This window comes from Panthera pardus, unplaced genomic scaffold, assembly GCF_024362965.1.
Source record: "Panthera pardus isolate Hobbes unplaced genomic scaffold, ASM2436296v1 HiC_scaffold_20, whole genome shotgun sequence".
NCBI classification, from domain to species: Eukaryota; Metazoa; Chordata; class Mammalia; order Carnivora; family Felidae; genus Panthera; species Panthera pardus.
Window position 1 is genome coordinate 49,839,249 of NW_026526766.1, and position 20,700 is coordinate 49,859,948.

At 35.9% G+C, this 20,700-nt stretch overlaps 1 protein-coding gene across 2 annotated transcripts in view; it reads right to left on the reverse strand.

Annotated features, from left to right (window-relative positions):
• Positions 1-12,529: 12,529 nt before the first annotated feature.
• The window catches only part of CAAP1 (caspase activity and apoptosis inhibitor 1), a 52,462-nt gene continuing 44,291 nt past the window's right edge, over positions 12,530-20,700 (reverse strand). For both annotated transcript variants that reach the window (XM_019424235.2, XM_019424236.2), the window contains exon 6: positions 12,530-13,735. In XM_019424235.2, coding sequence (XP_019279780.1) covers positions 13,389-13,735 — 347 coding nt within the window. In that variant the 3' untranslated portion in view covers positions 12,530-13,388. The remainder of the gene's footprint in view (positions 13,736-20,700) is intronic.

Consider the following 20,700-nt stretch of genomic DNA (forward strand, 5'->3'; position numbering starts at 1 on the left):
AAGTTATTTGCAATAAATCTACAAATGCAATAAAACTGAAAATGAGAAATTAGGAAACAAAATTTTAAAAAATCCTTTGAACTCAAAATTGCCTAGTGTTCATGTACTTTTGATAATATAAAGTGAAGTTGTAAGAGAAAGATAGGAGGAAGAGAATTAGTATTGAGTCACATATGCATTGAAATATTTGTGGGAAATGGGGGAAGGAAGCGGCATGACCAAAAACTTTAATCTTTTCTTGTAACAGAAAAAGACAGTAATCAAAAAATAAATCTTGACAATCCTATGTAATAAACATTCTAATTGTTAGTGTTTTGAACTAGATCTTTACTATCCCATCCACCCGAAAATTGTTTCTCCAGCTTTCTAGGATTATAAAATTCTCCATTATCTACTTTAAAAATGAAAAACATGTTTTTAAGCAATGTTTTTTGACATGTATTTTTCTTTTTTTAAAAGCATATTTGTTGAGAATACAACAAAGAATAAAAAAGCTTTTGTGTCAAATAACGATTAAGGAAGAAAGTGCAGGATAGGGAAATGGCAGAAGAGCAAAGGAAAGAATTAATAGTGAGTTGGAAGGGCAAATGGGGAGAAAAGAAGCAAAAGAGACTGACTAAAAACGTAGGTCAGGTAGGACTGGTTCAAGGCAGACACACCAACCAAGCTAATATGGGTACCTGCATCACTCTGCCTCCTCTCCGTGTCATGGTTCCATAAGCTCCAAATATAGACTTCACTTTTCTACCAACCAAAACGCTATTTTCCATTAACATCTAGCCTCTAAAGGCACATAATTTCAAACTAATTCACAAGAAAATGCGCTTAAGAGAGAAAACTCACAGTGTTTAAATACTTTGAGGAAGAGCTACAATTTAAAGGTTCCTGAATTCCAAATCAATGCACTGAATAAAGGCTCATTTGGGGTATTAAAAAAATAACTATCAATGAAATTCCTATCCTTCACTAATGGCTGGCAGGCTTTTAACAAAAAATCAATTAAGGGGCGCCTGGGTGGCTCAGTTGGTTAAGCGGCCAACTTCGGCTCAGGTTCGTGAGTTCCAGCCCCACGTCGGGCTCTGTGCTGACAGCTCAGAGCCTGGAGCCTGCTTCGGATTCTGGGTCTCCCTCTCTCTCTGCCCCTCCCCTGCTCACACTCTGTCTCTCTCAAAAGTACATAAACATTTTAAAAAATCAATTGACATTAATATAGAAAGGGAAATACAAATACTGAGTTCTTACAGTTGTCCTTTGTTGATACAAACATGTTCTACAAGTGGAATTGATTTCACTTAACTCAGCATAGAAAACACTAAGTTATGTAAGACTGATTTTTGTCCTAGGTCAAAAAAGATACCTTAGGGTAGATTTAAAAGAGAATAGCTGATGGTATGATTATATTTTTTAAAAACACAAAAACACAGGGATAACTTGCTTGTCCTCAAGTCTCATAACCATGCTGTATTTACAGTGGCTGTCTCAGTTCCTTCTCCGGTGACTACAGCAGCAGTCTGATTAACTAGTGTGCAGCAAAAACCTGTTTGCAAGCTTCAGAATGTGAAAGCATTGTTTACATATTTTAATGTTAATGGCAATAAAGAACTATAAAACATGCAACTTGAACAGGAAAAAAAAATGTGGCATTTTAACATTTAAGTTTGGCTGTAAATAAGATAAACATAACACATACTTTTTCCTTTTTACACACTGCGATGTCCTAGAAATAACCACAAAGGTTGAAATAAGCATGGATAAGCCAAAGGATTTCCTAATCACATTTTAATTTGGCATCTTGGTGTTCTTGATATTATATTCTCCTCTTCCTTGTTTACTAACACAAAAAAATCCCACAATACATAATCTATTTATCACATAGGTGTTCAATACCAAAACTGTTTCATAGCTATCAACTATATCGTTTCCACTAGGGGAGAGAGAGAAAAACTTTGTATGAGAGTGTATACAGATACTTTCTGAATCTCATCTCCAGCAGACAGGTTGTTTGTTTGTTTGTGATCCTGTTGTGATAGACTGATACACATGATAGGCAACAATACCAAATTTCCATTAATTTAGTGATTTTAAATATCACACTTAAGGATAGAATCTGATTAAAAATTTTATATCAGGGGTGCCTGGGTGGCTCAGTCAGTTAAGCATCCGACTTCTGCTCTGGTCATGATCCCCCGGTTTTGAGTTTGAGCCCTGTGTCGGGCTCTGACAGCTCAGAGCCTGGAGACTGCTTGGGATTCTGTGTCTCCCTCTCTCTCTGCCGTTCCCCAACTCACGCTCAGTCTCCCTCTCTCTCTCTCTGTCTCAAAAATATATAAACATTAAAAAAAAATTTTTAATTTTATATCAAATGTATTTGGAGGGAAAAAAATTGGTTGCCAAAACTTGCAGTTCTCTTTTGGACTTTGAGAAAATGTGTTCCAAGCAAAGAAAATATACTAGAACAGAAGAGTAGTGAAAAAAATATAAATTGTTCAAAGGAACAAACTACTTTTTATTTATTTTATTTTTTAATTTTTTTTAACGTTTATTTTTGAGACAGAGAGAGACAGAGCATGAATGGGGGAGGGTCAGAGAGAGAAGGAGACACGAATCTGAAACAGGCTCCAGGCTCTGAGCTGTCAGCACAGAGCCCGATGTGGGGCTCGAACTCACGGACGCGAGACCATGACCTGAGCCACAGTCGGATGCTCAACTGACTGAGCCACCCAGGCGCCCCAACAAACTACTTTTTAAAAGTCACACAGTTGGGGCACCTGGATGGCTCAGTTGGTTAAGTGCCCAGCTTTGGCTCAGGTCATGATCTCACAGTTTTGTGAGTTTGAGCCCCGCATTGGGCTCTCTGCTCTCTCAACAGAGCCCACTTCAGATTCTCTGTCCCCCTCTCTCTGCCCCTCCCCCACTCGCATGTGCATACTCTCTCACTCTCAAAAGAAATAAACTTAAAAAAAATAATAAAAAAAATAAAGGTCACACAGTGAATTCTTCTATTCCCCCAAAATTTAAAACATCAAAATATTGGTCCTTTAACTCTATAATGTCATGTCTTTTTATTTTTATATAAATTACTTTTAACCTTAACAGATTTAAAAAAATCTTTCAACTGACAATAACTATCAAGTATGAAAATACACCTAATAAACCTAAATTCCTCTACTACTAAAGAGCAATACTGATTTACTTTCAGGCTAACAACTGCTTCAATCCAGTAAGATAAACAGGCGGTAGTTTTAGAATAACTTCAAAATCTTAAAAGACTTGTCAAACTTAATTCATTCTTTTAAAGTGTTTATTTACTACATTGTACTCCTGAAACTAATATAACACTGTACGTTTAACTAATTAAAATAAAAACTCTCGTATCATTTTATATTTTAAAAAACAGACCTGTCAAAATTAATCAAATAATTTTAAGAATATGAATACTTTGCAAATAATTCAGTAAGATATTTTACATATAAATTAGTTTTCCTTAGTATGAAATACAGTTTCTATTTGTCTTCAAGTCCCTACATAATACCAGGCTCACCAAAAGAAAGAAAAACCAAAAACCACAGACAACATGGTACAGGTAAGGTATAGGTATATGGTATAGGTATATACCATGGTATAGGTATATACCAACTAAGTATAGGTATCCTCACAACCCCAAAATAGAAGCAGGTGAGAACAAACCACTAACAAGTCATAAAAACATAATATCAGCATTTCCGTGGGAGAAAGAGAAGGGAGGCCAGTTGGGAATCTAATAGACCTGATAAAAGGAGAAATTCAAAATTAGTAGAAATCATGGCAAATCAATTTGACACAGCAACTGAAATTGGAAGAGGTTTTGCCTCTAATAATAGCAGGTGACGGCAAAATGTAAGAAGGTCTAAAGAACCTGGAAAAGTCTCACCCCCAAGAACTCTTGAAAATGATCAGCCAGGGCTCCCTTCCAGGACAGAACTCCACACTAAGGAGAATAAATAAACTGGTTATGGAGTCAAAATGAGCAGGATAGAGAATATCAACAGGATGGAAAGAGAAGTCCAGGTAAAAGTGGAGGAAGAAAACAGAACCAGGAAATGTCAAAAAACAAGCCACCATAAGTGAACATTAGGGAACAAGAAAAAGTCAAAGGGCCACGAAGGTAGAAAAGCTAATCTGAACCAGGTTCTTTCTAAAGTTCAGAAAAGTGAGCTTCACATAAAAGAATGGGAAACAGGGGCACCTGTGTGGCTCAGTCAGTTAAGCATCTGACTTCAGCTCAGGTCATGATCCCACCACGGTTTGTGGGTTCAGGCCCCATGTTGGGCTATGTGCTGATAGCTTAGAGCCTGGAGCCTGCTTCAGATTGTGTCTCCTTTTCTCTCTGCCCTTCCCCTGCTCATGCTCTCTCTCTCTCCCTTCCTCTCTTTCTCTCTTTCAAAAATAAAATAAAAACATAAAGAAAATGATTAGAAAAAAATTTTTAATTAAAAAAAGGGGAAACAAAAACATCAAGGTCATATCCTATGCAATAGTGTTATAAATTAAAAGAGAGACAGAATAAGAAGCAGAATAACACGCATATAGAAATAAAAGTTCACCAGAAAGACACACAAAACAAATTAAAACCATTACTTGTATTTAAAATGACAGTCATTTAAAAAATGACAAAAGCCATAAAAGAACAACTCTGAATCAGAATTAGATATGAGGTGGGGCGCCTGGGTGGCTTAGTTGGTTAGGCAACAACTCTTGATTTTGGCTCAGGTCATGATCTCATGATGGTGGGATCCAGTCTACACTCAGAGTGGAGTCGGCTTGGGATTCCCTCTCCCTCTCTCTCTGCCCCTCCCCTGCTCATGCTTTCTCTCTCTCTCTCTCTCAAAATGAAATAAATAGTAAAAAAAAAAAAAAACATTAGATATGAGGTAACAGAATTCAGGGAAAAATTAGAAATTAAAAAAAAATTTAAGATATGAAAACTAAAGAACACAGGACTGCATAAACACAACAGATAATGCCTTAAAGAAATAGGTGAAAAGGGAGATCTTAAACTCAAGATGAAGATTAAAAACAATTCACAAAAAAGTGACATATATTGAAGATATACAAGACTCAATGCAAATCATAGGAAATGCAGAAAACCAAGGCAGGGCAAAAGGACAAACACAACAATACTTCAAGTAAATGTTCTTGAAATGAAAAAGAAATGATGTGAAATTACTTAACAGAAGAGCACATTGCACGTCTGAGAACATGAACACTGAATAACACCCACACATGTTCTAGTAAAAAACTACTGGAGTGAAAGAAAATATGGCCACCTTTAGGCAATAGTGTCCTTACCAGCCTCAGTCCTTATCACTGATGCTAATCAGCTTTCATCGTTGTCTATTCTCTTTCTCATGCCTTCCCACTTACAATCAATTCAGATTCTACATTAATCTAAACACGGAATTTAGAAAAAAAAAAAAACAAAAACCTTAAGATTGACAAAAGAAACACTAGATAAAAAAACCAAGTAGTAACTGCTTAAACAAATTTACTAAAAACCACATTTGCCATTACTCCTTTATGAAAGTCCACTAAAATGACAAGTACAGAGATTAAAAGCACTAGCATATTCAGATAGACAGTGGCAGAGAAGACAGAGATGGGTCAAAAAATCTGGGAAGCTGGAGCACAAATAGATGAGTGGCACCGATCTTGCTGGTGAAGGTTGCAACTTAAGAGCCTATCGAGAGATGAAACTGAGGAGCAACTTGATTCTAAATACAAACGCAAGTAAAGCTCAGTAACAAAGACCCAAAGACAGAGCACAGGATGAAACATGAATGTTGATCTTCTCACAAAAGGCAACCAATGATTCACCAACTTCACAGAATATATGAGCAAAGCTGAAGTACGAAATCTAAACTCAAGACATACCGAGCAGTTAAGAACAGGGCTAGCCTATCGAAATTGGGGGATTAAATAAAGAGTCTTGAGAGTAAACTGTGGATTATCCTTAGCCAACCCACCAAAAAAGTGAACTGCACTCATTAAAGGGCCTCGTCCATAAAGAGAACTTCCAATCAGCTTTTTAGGGTCTTAAGAGTAGCCAAACATTACCAAAGACTTAAGAAAATTAGAGAAAACATCAGACAGAGAACAGAACAAGAAAAACATGAATTTGGAGAAAATACAAGACAAAAAACAGAAGACGACTTGAAAACAACCAATACTAACATTAACATCGTCAGGTAAAATGTTACATCCACTGGGGCGCCTGGGTGGTTCAGTCGGTTTAATCATCTGACTTCAGCTCAAGTCATCACGTCACAGTTCATGGGTTCAAGCCCCACACTGGGCTCTGTGCTGACAGCTCAGAGCCTGGAGCCTGCTTCAGATTCTGTGTCTCCCTCTCTTTATGCCCCTCGCCCACTTGTGCTCTGTCTCTCTCTCCCAAAAATGAATGAACATTAAAACAATTTTTTAAATGTTACATCCACCAAGGGCCAAGGCAATGGCCAAATAAGACCTGGCAAATTTAGGCAGTTAAGAAAAACAATGAGCTCTTTTTAGATTCAGGCAGGTTATTACTTACAGTGAGAAAACAGTGGCCAAAAGGTGCCAATTCCTCATGGCCCTTATGCAGGGTGACACCAAAGAAAAAGGGACCAGATGGAAGAGGACTAACCGGACACTCTACTGCTGAAGAGCTAATGCCATGCTGTAGCTAAGCGACTGTCTAGCCTGCAGCTATGTCCTAAGTGGAGCATGACAGAAAGTCTCAAGTTTCAAAGAAACCAAGGAGGCAGATGGGAAAACTGCTTCAAGACATCTTTCTGCAAGACAGGGAGGCTTCCTCATGAAAGAAAGGCAAATAAAATGTTCTTATGACTACTCTTCACAAGACCACCATGTTCGTAAGAGGATCACAGGTTGTTGCACCTGTGTTGTAGGCTGGTCAGAGGTACAAACTCTGCCTGCATGACCTACCAGGATACGTGCAAGGTCACCTGGACACCAGGGTGGAGCCACTGCCCTACAGACACATGAGCATAATGCTACCTTTAAAAGGAAATATTTGGAGAATAAAAAATTTAAAGATCTTTGAGATATTAAAAATGATAGAAAAAGCTTTAAAATCAATGGAAGAACTAGAAAAGAATATTGAGAAAATATGAAAGTACAAGAAAAAGATGAAAACCAGAAAATGAGAAGTAAAAAATTTAATGATCAGGCTAGATGTCAGTATCTTAATAAAAGGAGTTCCAAAAACAGAGAATAGAGAAAAAAAGAATAGAGGGAAGGAACTCAGTATCTAAGAAGTAATATTTAAAATTTTCCCATGGCACTGGGGCACATGGGTGGCTCAGTCAGTTGAGCATCTGGCTCAGGTCATGATCTCGCGGTTTGTGAGTTCGAGCCCTGCGTCAGACTCTGTGCTGACAGCTCAGAGCCTGGAGCCTGTTTCAGATTCTGTGTGTCCCTCTCTCTACTCCTCCCCCACTTGTGCTCTGTCCCTCTCTCTCTTTCTCTCAAAAATAAACAAAAAAATTTTTTTAATTTTCCCATGGCACAAAAACAGACACTCAGATCAATGGAACACAATAGAGAACCCAGAAATGGACTCACAAATGTATGGCCAACTAATCTTTGACAAAACAGGAAAGAATACCCAATGGAATAAAGACAGTCTCTTCAGCAAGTGGTGATGGGGAAACTGGACAGTGACATGAACAAAAATGAACCTGGACCACTTTCTTACACCATACACAAAATAAACTCAAAATGGATGGAAGACCTAAACGTAAGACAGGAAGCCATCAAAATCCTAGAGGAAAAAGCAGGCAAAAACCTCTTTGACCTCGGCCGCAGCAACTTCTTACTCAACACGTCTCCAGAAGCAAGGGAAACAAAAGCAAAAATGAACTATTGGGACCTCACCAAAATAAAAATTTTCTGCAAAGCAAAGGAAACAATCAGCAAAACTAAAAGGCAACCAACGGAATGGGAGAAGGTATTTGCAAACGACATATCAGATAAAGGGCTAATATCCAAAATCTATAAAGAACTTATCAAACTCAACACCCAAAACACAAAGAATCCAGTGAAAAAATGGGCAAAAGACATGAATAGACACTTCTCCAAAGACGATATCCAGATGGCCAACTGACACATGAAAAAATGCTCATCACTCATCCCTCATCAGGGAAATACAAATCAAAACTACATTGAGATACCACTTCCCCCCTGTCAGAATGGCTAACATTAACACCACAGGCAATAACAGATGTTGGCAAGGATGTGGAGAAAGAGAATCTCTTTTGCACTGTTCGTGGGAATGCAAACTGGTGCAGCCACTCTGGAAAACAGTATGGAGGTTCCTCAAAACATTAAAAATAGAACTACCCTATGACCCCGCAGTTGTACTACTAGAGATTTATCAAAGGGATACAGGTATGCTGTTTTGAAGGGGCACATGCACCCCAATGTTTATAGCAGCATAATCAACAATAGCCAAAGTATGGAAAGAGCCCAAATGTCCATCAATGGATGAATGGATAAAGAAGATGTGGTATATATATACAATGGAATATTACTCGGCAATCAAAAAGAATGAAATCTTGCCATTTGCAAATATGTGGATGGAACTAGAAGGTATTATGCAAAGCAAAATTAGAAAAATTTGTCAGAGAAAGACAAATATCATATGACTTCACTCATATGAATAAGATACAAAACAGATGAATGTAAGGGAAGGGAAGCAAAAATAATATAAAAACAGGGAGGGGGACAAACATAAGAGACTGTTAAATATAACAAATAGGGTGGCTGGAGGGGTTGTGGGAGGGGGGATGGGCTAAATGGGTAGGGGCATTAAGGAATCTACTCCTGAAATCATTGTTGCACCATGTACTAACTTGGATGTAAATTATAAAAAATAAATTATAGAAAGTCAAAAAACTAAAATAAAATAAAATTTTCCCTGAACTAAATGACCTGAATTTCCCCACTAAAAAAGTTCACCAGTGATTAACTCAAAGGTTGAAAAAGATTCATTCTCTGACACTTCATCAAGAAATTTCAGAATACCAAGAATAAAGAGCCTAACAGCTTCTGAAGAGAAACAAACAGGACACACGTAAGTATCAAGAATCAAAATGACAAATGACTTCTCAACAGCTTCAGTGGAAGCCGGAAGGCACAGGTGTAATGTTATAAAATTCAGGACAGTGATTTCTAGCCTAGACATCAACACTCACAAAATGTTTCAATTCAGTGTATGGACAGAACTGAGCCATGCTGAGTCACACTAATGAATCAAAACAATGTATTGTTCATGAATTCTTTCAAAGGAAACTGTTGGAAGAGGCACACCACCAAAATAAGGGAATAAACTAAAAGATAAAAACAGAAGATTCAGGAACTTAGAGGTGAAGCCCAACCAATCCAGATTAACATAGAACAGAGAGTTCCAGGAGAAATGTCTTGGGGGGGGGGGGGGGGGATGGGAGATTATATATTTGAATCTCCTGAGAAGAGATTTACACCCCTTGAGGACAGTTAGGGTGTAAGTTTATGCGTGCTACTAAGAACACTGAGCAAATGAAGTAATAGGGTAATTATAATACCAAAAAACTTAGAACAGAAATTAGACCAAAAAAGAAAATATAATTATAGATACCACACAACCCATTTGTGAATAGTATTTACATATCAAAATAGTATAAATAGTGAATGTTAGCCAAGAAGTGTGATGTAACTGCACTGTATTAGGAGGAAGAAGGAGGAAGGTATGTGTTTAGGGAAGAGGTAGAAGGTATGGATCTTCATCTTCATATTCCAAAACAGGTCAGTAAAACTTAAAACTGAAATATCAAGAAATAGCATAATAATTATGTTACTTAGAAACACAGAGATTAATAGAAAAATAGCTAAAAGATTTGAAAGTGGTTATCTCTTAGTAGCAAAAGCTGGTAAAAAGAATAGGAAAGGAGGGCTCTGTTTTTCCATTATTAAGCCTTGAGGGAGAAAAACCTTTATCAACTTAAAAATCATCTTATTATCTTGAAATTAAATAAAACAGTAAATTAAGGATAACTTAAGTTTATGCACCAATTTGAATAATTCTAGACAGTATACTTACCAAAGATCCTGACAACAAAGACTCTAACAGGCAAAAGGAAAAAAGGGGAAAAAAAACACAAAAACTGGACTGTTGTTCATATGCAGCAACACTGTAGTACAAAAAAAGATTAAACAGATTGCTTCATTTTTGAATCAGTAGAAAGGGGAAGGGAAGAGTTAAGAAATAAGTTTACCAAATTGTATAGTATTCTGTACTGAAATCACAGAGTATAACAGCAGAAGGAAATCTTATATATTGGCTAACAATTTATGTCCCTCATTTTTACAGTTACTTGTGCAAAATAAGACTGCTCTGCTCTTCTCAACTCTTTGCATCACAGTGCATTTCAAAATAACAAATATCAAGTCAATATATTTGCATGCCTACTGATATGCTCATTAACCACTTTTTGTTTTGAATTTTTTTTAATGTTTATTTTTGACAGAGAGGGAGACAGAGCATTAGCAGGGGAGGGGCAGAGAGAGAGGGAAACAGAATCCGAGCTCACAGCACAGAGCCCAATGCGGGGCTCGAACTCAGAAACCATGAGATCATGAACTGAGCTTAACCAACTGAGCCACCCAGGTGCCCCCTAATAGGTTTTTAAGATCTATACCTGAGTGCATGTGAATTAGTAGGAATATCGAAAACTGGCTCAAGGCCTAATGCATAGGACCCCTTATTATCAATTAACACCTATGTTTCAAGATTTGGGTCAAGTTCCTCCTCAAATATCAGGATACTTCAATTTGGATAAAAAAAGTAAGGCTGCCAAAAATTTTTTTTCCTGGGGCGCCTCGGTGGCTCAGTTGGTTAAGCGTCTGACTCTTCTACTCAGGTCACGATCTCACAGGTCATGAGTTCAAGCCCCACATTGGGCTCTGCACTGACAGCACAGAGCCTGCTTGGGATTCTGTCTGTCTGTCTGTCCCCGGCTCTCTCTAAATAAATAAACAAACTTAAAAATTTCTTTGCTCTTTTACTAATTATACACCACCTCAAAATTCTCCTTACCTTGGCCAAACGGGAAATGAGGCATGAAAAGCAGCAGCACCCACATCTCTATTATTACTCGGTCTATTCTGTGCTCAAATCTATCCTGTAACATCCCTGAGTCTGAGATTCTGAACAAGACTAAACACCTCAGAGGCATTTAATAACTACCTGTGAGCTGGTGACTTAAATGGCAGCATTAGATCAATATATGGTATTTTCTAAAACAAACGTATTCCTATTCTCTAAAGCCATTTATTTTTCAAAAAGTCCTCATGTCTTTCAACGTTAAAAAAATAAAAAGGAGTGAGAGGAAAAGCCGATTTTCCAAGGCAGGAAACTAAACAGCTTCTAATTTGTGAAGCTTATTCTATCTCCCACATACCACTCTGGTCCAATGCCCTGTATACCGTTCTGCACACTGAACAGAGCAGACACACCATGCTGCACAAAGGGGGTGACCCGTCAGCTACAGAGCGCTCACACCCTGGTCTACAGCTACAGGTCATCTACTGCATTTTATAATTAGTAAGCAGCAAGACAGCTTGTTCCGTATTGCTGTGTTCTTATTGCAATTTTTAGTTCAAGTTGGAATTTAAAAATTTTACTGTAATCATTGCTTTCTCATCTTGAAGCAGTAACTGTGAGAACTCACTAGTGGAATCACACCCGCATTGGGGCACCTGGGTGGCTAAGTTGGTTAAGCGTATGATTTCGGCTCAGGTCACCATCTCACCATTCGTGGGTTCAAGCCCCACATCAGGGTCTGAGCTGTCAGAGCCTGGAGCCTGCTTCAGATTCTGTGTCTCTCCCTCTCTCTCTGTCCCTCCCCACTCATAATCTGTGTGTCACTCTCACAAAAATAAACATTAAAAAAAAAAAAAGAAAAAAAAGAAATGAAATCACACCCACATTTACCTAAGAGAAGTACCTCAAATGATATAGGCCTGTGTTACATTAGAAAGATTCAAGGGGGGGAAAAAAATGACAGGATTATTTAAAGTCATGTTCAAAAACAACAAAAAAATAAATTTGTAACTTTGCAACTCTAATGTTTCATAACACACTCTATTTCCGGAAGAAACTAAGATTTACATGTAATTAATAAAATGCAATCCCTGCAAGTCTTATCTATGAGGAAAATCCTCACACAACACTAGGAGAGCAGGACTTACAAATAATATATATTTGTAAGCAAATATAAAAGCAATGGTTTCACATTTATATTTTAAGAAAAAAATTAATTTAAGAGTCTCTACCTAAATTTTTTTTGTATCAAACAACTACAACTAGTTATAGGGCAAAAAGCATCTGTTATTGTGGCAGGATGTTAATTTATTTACAAAAACTATACAAAATTAGATTAATTATAACACCAACTTATCAAAGCTTCCTGAAATTAATTCTGCTTTTGGAAATGTATCAAAAGTCTTCAGATCCAGAATGATAGTCTTTATTATTTTTAATTCATGGAATTATAGCACATCATATCTTCAAGCGAAAACACAAGATAAAAGCCTGTACAATAAAATATTCTTTTCTTGATAGCTTGGAATGTAAATGAAAATATGTTCCCTTTTTACCGAAGGAAAAAACTTGAACCAAGTGTCCAATAATATCAAATACCTGTTAGAATGGCTTGTCTGCTAGAATTATAGTTGGGCAATTACTTCCACATTTTAAAAAATGGCCTTAAATTAAGTCCGTTTTTTCTTTTATAGAAAACATTTTTCTCAGCCATTTCAGACCCTCTAAACTTTATAACAAAAAATGCTCTTCAGTTTTTACTAGTTAAATCCACACCCAGAGAAGGTGTGTTCAAGATGGACTTATTTTAAAAGTGCATATAAGCATGACTAAACTTAAATTGTTGATAAATCTAAGAGCAATAATTTAATTTTCTACCACAAAAATATAGGTAACCTTAAGAGCAACATGCTTGGTCAATCTTTCTTAAGCTTTTAGGTCTGAAGCCAAAACATTTAAAAATGAAGGGGAACAATACAGTGACTCTTTGCTAATGGCTTTTCAGATATCAATTTGCAGACATAAAGACTCATCCAACAAAGTATCCAGGTTATCCAATGATATTTGGCATGAATTCATACAGCAATGACACATATATAATATAAAAATAACAACAACCAAAAAAAAACCACAGGTATTTTAGGCCTAAGATGAGTTTATCTAATAAGGGTTACATGAAAACTATCACATAAGACCCAAAATAAACTTCATATACAAAACTATACGATGTGGCTTTGTTCAAACACAACTAGAATTCAGATTCAAGTAACTAGGCTGGCTTTTTTATGTCACCAGCTTTCATGAGGGCTTTAATAGCTCTCGCCCTCATCTCCAGTTCTAGCAGCTCCAGCTGCTGTGCGGAAGGCTGAACGTCTTCGGGTGGAGGAGCAGTCAGGGTGGCTGCTTTGGGCTCCTTGGGGCTACCCTCTGCCAGCCCCAGAATCTCATTCACACTTTTCTCAATGTCTTTCTCCAGGTCCTCTATCTGACCAGCTTCGCTCTGGACTGTATTGTCTGGGACCTCAGGAGCAGCAGCTTCCTCGGTGCATGGGCCTTCTATGTCGCTGTCATAAGCATCTGCATTTATACTGAGTACATCACTATCTTCCCCTTTGCCTGTAACAAACAAAAAAGGGGAAAGAACCACGTAACCTAAATGCCCTGGTCAAAATGTCCTTTCTATTTATGATTAATGGACTACCTTGACCCCACCTCCCACCATGAAGTCCCAAATGCATTCCATAATCTCTGTCCCATCCCTTTTTCCCCTGATTCCTCAACTATGAAAACAGATATAATTTAATGTAAATTTTAATGAATTTTTCATTCCAATTTAGCAGAACATGGAAGCAGTAGGAAATGTATACCATCACATGATCTCTTTTCCTAATTAAAATGTCACACCACTTTATACCACAGTGAAGCTTCTACATTACAAAATTAAAGGTGATGCTAGATATTGTCTGAGTAGAGCATGGCTTATTAACAAAAAAGTAAAATTCCATTCTAGAAACAGTTTAAAAAACTTTACTACAAAAAAGAAAAAATATCACTGGCAAGCTGGACACCATGTGCAATGCAATTACCTACATCTTTTCATTTGCTTTTTCAAACATGTTGTTATCAATCAATAAATTAAAGGAGAATGCCTAAGGCGATTTTCTAATATAAAATAAATTTTCATCATGAGGATTTTAATTAATAAAGTTAGTACACTATAATTTTAAAAAATATAAAACTTTTATAACTGATACTAAAACTTTCAATACACATACAGATTATGGCTCTCAACTACCTTGGCCTTGGACATTACTGAAGTCCAGGTGTTGTTTAAACTTTGAGTGCTCACTTACACCTCCAATTTATTTATCTTTAAAAAAAAATTTTTTTAAGTCATGATCCCCTCCCCAAAGGTTACCTTTGTTAAGTCTTCTTATAGTAGGAAAAACTTATTTACCAACAGATGGAAAATTCTGATAATACAATGTTATAGGGTTAGGCCATAAACAATTCTACTCCACTGGTTTTGTAATAACAATTTACTGACCTTGACTGATCCTCCTACATCCTAATAATTAAAAAACTACTCCCTATTCTAAAATCAAAGTGGAAAAATAAATTGATAAATTATACATGTCCACAAAATTGTTTTAAAAAAAAGGTTGCAAATTTTAATTATTTGATGCCAAAGAATATTTTACATATCTTCCCCAAAGAAACAAATATTCCCAAATAGCTAAAAAAAATAAATAAATAAAAATACAGCCGTTTATGTGAAGAAATAATGCTTTATATAAGTATTGCAACTTGAGACAAAAACAAATTTAAGAAATGAAGCGCTAAGTTGTCCATAGCCTCAAAAAGTTCACTTTCATGCTTAGCTATCTTTAATCTAAAATTCTAAATCTGTTCTCACTGATTCTGAGTGAAAATCTGCGGTCTGTTTAAAAGATTTTAAAACATAAGTTTTTGAAAAAATGTAATCTGTTTTTCAAACTATAAGTTGTTGCCTGATAATGAATTAAGAGCAGAAGAATATAATGGTGGGTGGGGAGAGAGGAAAGGTCTGAAATTTGGGATACCTGAGTTCTAAAACTTTACTCTGCTATAAAGTATGTGATTTGAGCAAATCCCTTAACTTCCCAGAATTTCCTGAAATTAAGGCAAATTGTCCTAGGACATCTCTAAAGTGCAAGGTCTAATACTACCCTAAGTTAAGTCTATATAAATGTTTATAAAATGGCAATATTTCGGCTATTTTGTTTTCCCAAGATATGATTACCACTTATCTTTCATTTAATATATTGATCACTTGGGATAATCATCCAAAAGAATTTCCCATTGACAGCAGTAGCCAATGAAAGGTAAGTAACATCAGTAAATCTACTTTTTTTCACGCAACAACCTGTGGGGTTTTTAGGGGTTCTTTTGTTGCTTTTTTTAAGCAGTCTCTAGAGCCAACATGGGGCTCAAACTCACAACCCTGAGATCAAAAGTCACATGCTACACTGACTGAGTCAGCCAGGTGCCCCCAAATAACCTTTTAAAAGGACAAAAGATTTTCTAGAGAAAAGAAGTACATTTACAATATCCAGGCAATATAAATGAAGCTCACTTATTATCTTGGGTACAGGGTTCAATGTGTAATATTATAACTATCGAATCCCTTATGTGCTAAATCACAAATTCTGAAGTAGCTGTATTTTTATGAAATTAATTTGCTTTGAGTTTATATGTGAGTAAATGATAATAGCAAATCTTAGAGATATTTTCATTAAATAAGTGGAGAATCTACACTCGTAGATCCTGAAGACATACATGGCAAACTTTCCAGCTGAGTATCACTGTCATATACCATCAGCTTATATTTCTGACCAAAAGACTACAAGAATATATATGAGTGTATATAAATATTTTTTAATGGAATATACATTATGTTCATCTTATTACTGTGTTTTATCAAACACTTCAAATGGCTAAGAACCAGAGCTATATATATTCTCACCTAATTCAGACAATTTTTCAAGCCTATTTATATAAGCTTAAGAAGCAACCACAGCTAAAGAGCCTCTTTGCCCCAAGCTTAAAATAATAAAATCCTTTTTTTTATAAAGTTATCAGCACAAGAGATTCAGAGTCAAAGTGTTTATACGCACACTTCCCATGTTTCAAAGGAGGTAAATCTTGACAAGAAAGTTCTTTATATATTCTATGGGTTTGTTTCAAAGTTTTCAGCAGGCAGAAGGTGGGCTTTGCTTTATTTCTTTAAACAGCTATACATATCCTATCACTGAAGAAATGGTGCTCCATGAATTTGGTGTTCTCTGTTTACATTTAAAATTATCCAAAGTTGGGGCACCTGGCTGGCTGTTGGTAGAGCACGTGACTCTTGATCTTGGGGTTGTAAGTTCAAGCCCCATATTGGATGTAGAGATTACTTAAAAATAAAATCTTAAAAAAAAAAAAAAGATCCATGAGCGCCTGGGTGGCTCAGTCAGTTAATCACCCAAGTCTTGATTTCAGCTTAGGTCACGATCTCACGGTTTGTGAAGCGCAGGGCCTGCTTCGGATTCTCTCTGTTCCTTCCCTGCTCACTCTCACTCTCTCTCTCAAGATAAATAAATAAACTTGAAAAAAAAAATTATCCAAAGTCTAAGTGCCTGAGTTCTCCATAACACAGTACTGGTGAATACATTCATAGATTCCATCTGCCCACTACACCTGCACCATGGATGCCAAAGCTTTGTAGAATCTGTGTCTGAAACAACTTAGCGTAACACTTCATCTCACAAATGTGAAAACAAGGTGACTTGGACAACGTAACATGGCAAATTATTTAAAGATTTAGGATCGTACTTCACTATTGCTTAATTTTCATCATTCTACTGACTTGCTTTTTAAAGTATCATTTGCAAACACATGAATACACTTCCAAAGATAATTTATTCTCATCCTTGGTATTAGGAATTTATAGTTTTTTCTTGTCAATTATGATCCTCAAGGTAGAAGCGGTGAAACTTGTACATTTTTTCTAAAAAAGTAACCTTACATCAAAATGCTTCATTCATAAGTCCTTACAATATCATTGTTGTCTGTTCTGTCCTTCCACCAGTCCGCATGCGTGTGTCTGTGTGTGTGTGCGTGTGTGTGCGTGAGCACGTATATCTCAGGTTTGCTTTTTGTTAAAATAAAAATTTTAAATGTATGTGTGTGTTACCTTAGGTTTGCTTTTTGTTAAAAGTTTTAAATACCCAATTGGAAGTACACAAATGTACAAGAATTATTAATCACAAAGATTTTGAGGGATAAAAATTTTAAAGGATTTTAAAGTTATGCTAGCATATTTAAACCTCAATAGAGCCTATATTCTACTTGCTAATAATTCAACTTAAGAGTAGTTTTAACGCACAAAACGGAGGCATATCTAATGTTATGAGTGACTGTATGCTCGTGAAACTTCCTGATAGTGAATTATTAAATTAAGCCAGGAGACAAACCTTAGAACATAGAATAATTAATTATCTGTCTGAATTCCTGCCGAAGATGGCAAATTGAGCACACATATCTAATTCCCTTCTCTACCAAGAAGCCACTGAAGTGACAGAAGGCCGATACTTAAAAATACAATAATAGCATAAATACTATAAATTAACTGAGAATAAAACTAACATCAGTCCTTTATAAGTAAAATACAAAATGGAGAATCCATAAAGGGGGAAAATCAACAAATTTAGCTAAATAAATAGTAGGACCTCTGGGCGGGGGACATCATAAATAAGATAGAAGCACTCTATAAGAAAATATTAATGAAATATAATACATGCAATGTCCAGGTATCATTAAGAGATAACTAAAAACAAGGGCAAAGGGTAGAAACAAGTCAAGCATTTCAAAAACTATGAAATACAAAAAGCATCAATACATAAAAATGCTCAACTTAATTTCTAACCATGCAATGCAAATTAAAATACTACTTTTAACTCATTAGTTACAAAAAGGAATTTTACCCATCTGTAAAAAAATTAATAAATTTATAAGATGGAAAAATGATTAAGACATGATTAAGTGAACAAAGAAAACTAAAGAGTAATAACTATATTTATAGGCAAAATAACAGTAAATTATTAATAGTGGTTACTTCTGGGGAGGAAAGTTAATGTAGAAAAGAGAAGAAAATGAGCTTTCCAATTTTGCCCTATGAACATATGTATTTCTTCAACCAGTTCTAAGAATATAATCCTTATAAAAAGTTTAAAAAGAAAAAATGAAACCATAATATTAGATAACACAGAAGGGTATCATCTAAAAAGACATTTTGCAGGATTTTTACAAAATGTAAGCAGGCAGGATGAAATTGACAGAAAATAAAAGCAGAGCAAAACCACAGCCAAAGACACCACAGATAAGCGTAACTCTTTCTTAGAGAATCTTGGAAGCAACGAAGAGTTGGCTGTGAAACACAGCAAGATAATTAAATTAAATCCATTCAGAATAGTTGGGCCAATTGAACACTTCCTTCTTTCTCTTCCCTTCCCTACCACATGCCCAAGCACTCTAGTGGGACGCCTACCTCATCCACTTAAAGAGCTCTCCTAGAGTCTGAGATATATCTAAACAGCTACTGATGAAACCCAAACCAGCTTTCAGAAAAACCCAGCCACAGTAAGTAAAGAACCAAGATGAACAAAGGACGAAATAAAGAAAATCTAGGGATCAAAAGATAACCTAATGGGGGAGAAGGAAGGGCAGAGGAGTCTAATTAGTATCCTTAGAGAGACTCAAGTAGACTCTGGAGCCATAAAGTAAGTACATGATGCAGTGAAAGAAGAACAGAGAACAAGAAATGTTAGAATTTTAAAATACAGTTATCAAAAGCAAACATTCAGTGGTTGCTGGAAGACAGTGAAAGAAAAAAACCTCCCATGTAGAAAAGAAATAAAAATATATTTAAAATATGCAATAAAAGTTAAGAGATGAATGACCCATGAGTCCAACAACTTAATATAATTAACTCAGCAAATATTACTGAGCACCTACTATGTACAAGACACTGTTTTAAACATTAAGGAAACAGTGAATAAAAAAAAAGTCCTTGTGCTATATTTAAATCATAGGAGACACTATAAATAAATGTCAGGTGTTATGAAGAAAAATAAAGCATGATAAGAAGACACTAGCAGGATGCTTTCAGAGAGTGATCGATGTGATTTGATAAGGAAACTGAGCAGAGAAGTGAATAAAGTGATAGAATAAGTCAGAAAACAGAAATAGGGGTAGAGAGGGAAAATTATGACAAAAAAGGTGATCTGAGGTGAAGAAGGTCTTCATAGTGAAAAGGCTTGCCAACTGCAGTGTATCATACCTAAGACACATCCTGTAAAAAAATCAGAACCCAGGGGGGAAAAAAAAATTACTAAAAATTCCCAGAAGAAAAAAACTAGATTACCAACAAAAGCTAGCCTCAAGAAATCAAGACTACTTCTATCAGCCCTGTGGACAAGATATCCCTATGGCTATGAACATGATCACAAAAAAGAGAAGTAACGGTATATTATGTGCCTCAAGGATACAGCATTGCTTCTAAAATACTGTCAAATATTGAACATGAATCTGATCAAGGTTCTGTATCCAACTACCAATTTACAGAAAAATAACATTAAATAGAACAATGGTATGCAATCAGCAAAATTCGAACTGAGAAACTCTGACAATCTGGTTTAAGAAACTTCGAAGAGAAGGGGGGAGCAAAGGAGGGTGAGAGGGAAGGATGGGAAGGAGGAGCATACAGATTAAAAAGAGACTTAGAATCCAAACAATTGTAACATAGGGTACTTATCTGGATGTCCATTCATACAAATATAGTTTAAAACTATTATAAGACAACCTGAGAAAACTAACTACTGGATTATTTGAGGATTAAAAACATCACTATTCTGTAACCCCTAATGAAATACTGGATCTAAACATTAATAGCTACTAAAACCATTAGGTGGTAGTCTGATAACACCTGTACCAATCAATCTTAACATCACAATACTACCAATGAATACAAGTGGTAGGTTAAACCTGAACACTTTCTGAATATATGATATTAAGCAACGTTAACTTTTTAAGGCATTGTGATTATGCTTAAAAAGAGATCTCTAGTCTTTGAGATACAAACATATTGAAATATTTATAGATGAACTGAAAAGAGGTTTAGAATCTGCTTTAAAATAATCTAGCAGTATGAGCAGGTAGGGGTATGCATGAAAGAATTAGCCATAGGTGGATAACTGAATATGGAGAGAGGTACATGGGAGTTAATGCTATTTTTTTTACTTATTTTTGTCTGACAATTTCCAAGATAAAAAGTCTGTTTATGGTGATTTCTATTCAGAAACCTACAGTAACAATTTTGAAAATACCTTAAAACATATATATATCCTGGAGGAGAACACAAGAAAATCAGAATCCCAATATTCCTATTAGGCAACCATAGACCTGGTTATCAAAAGGGTTAAACTATCTTACTTTGTTTTCTCTTTTAGTTTTTCTCATCAGATTTTCAGTTAATCGCATTCAGTGGTTATGCCATTTAG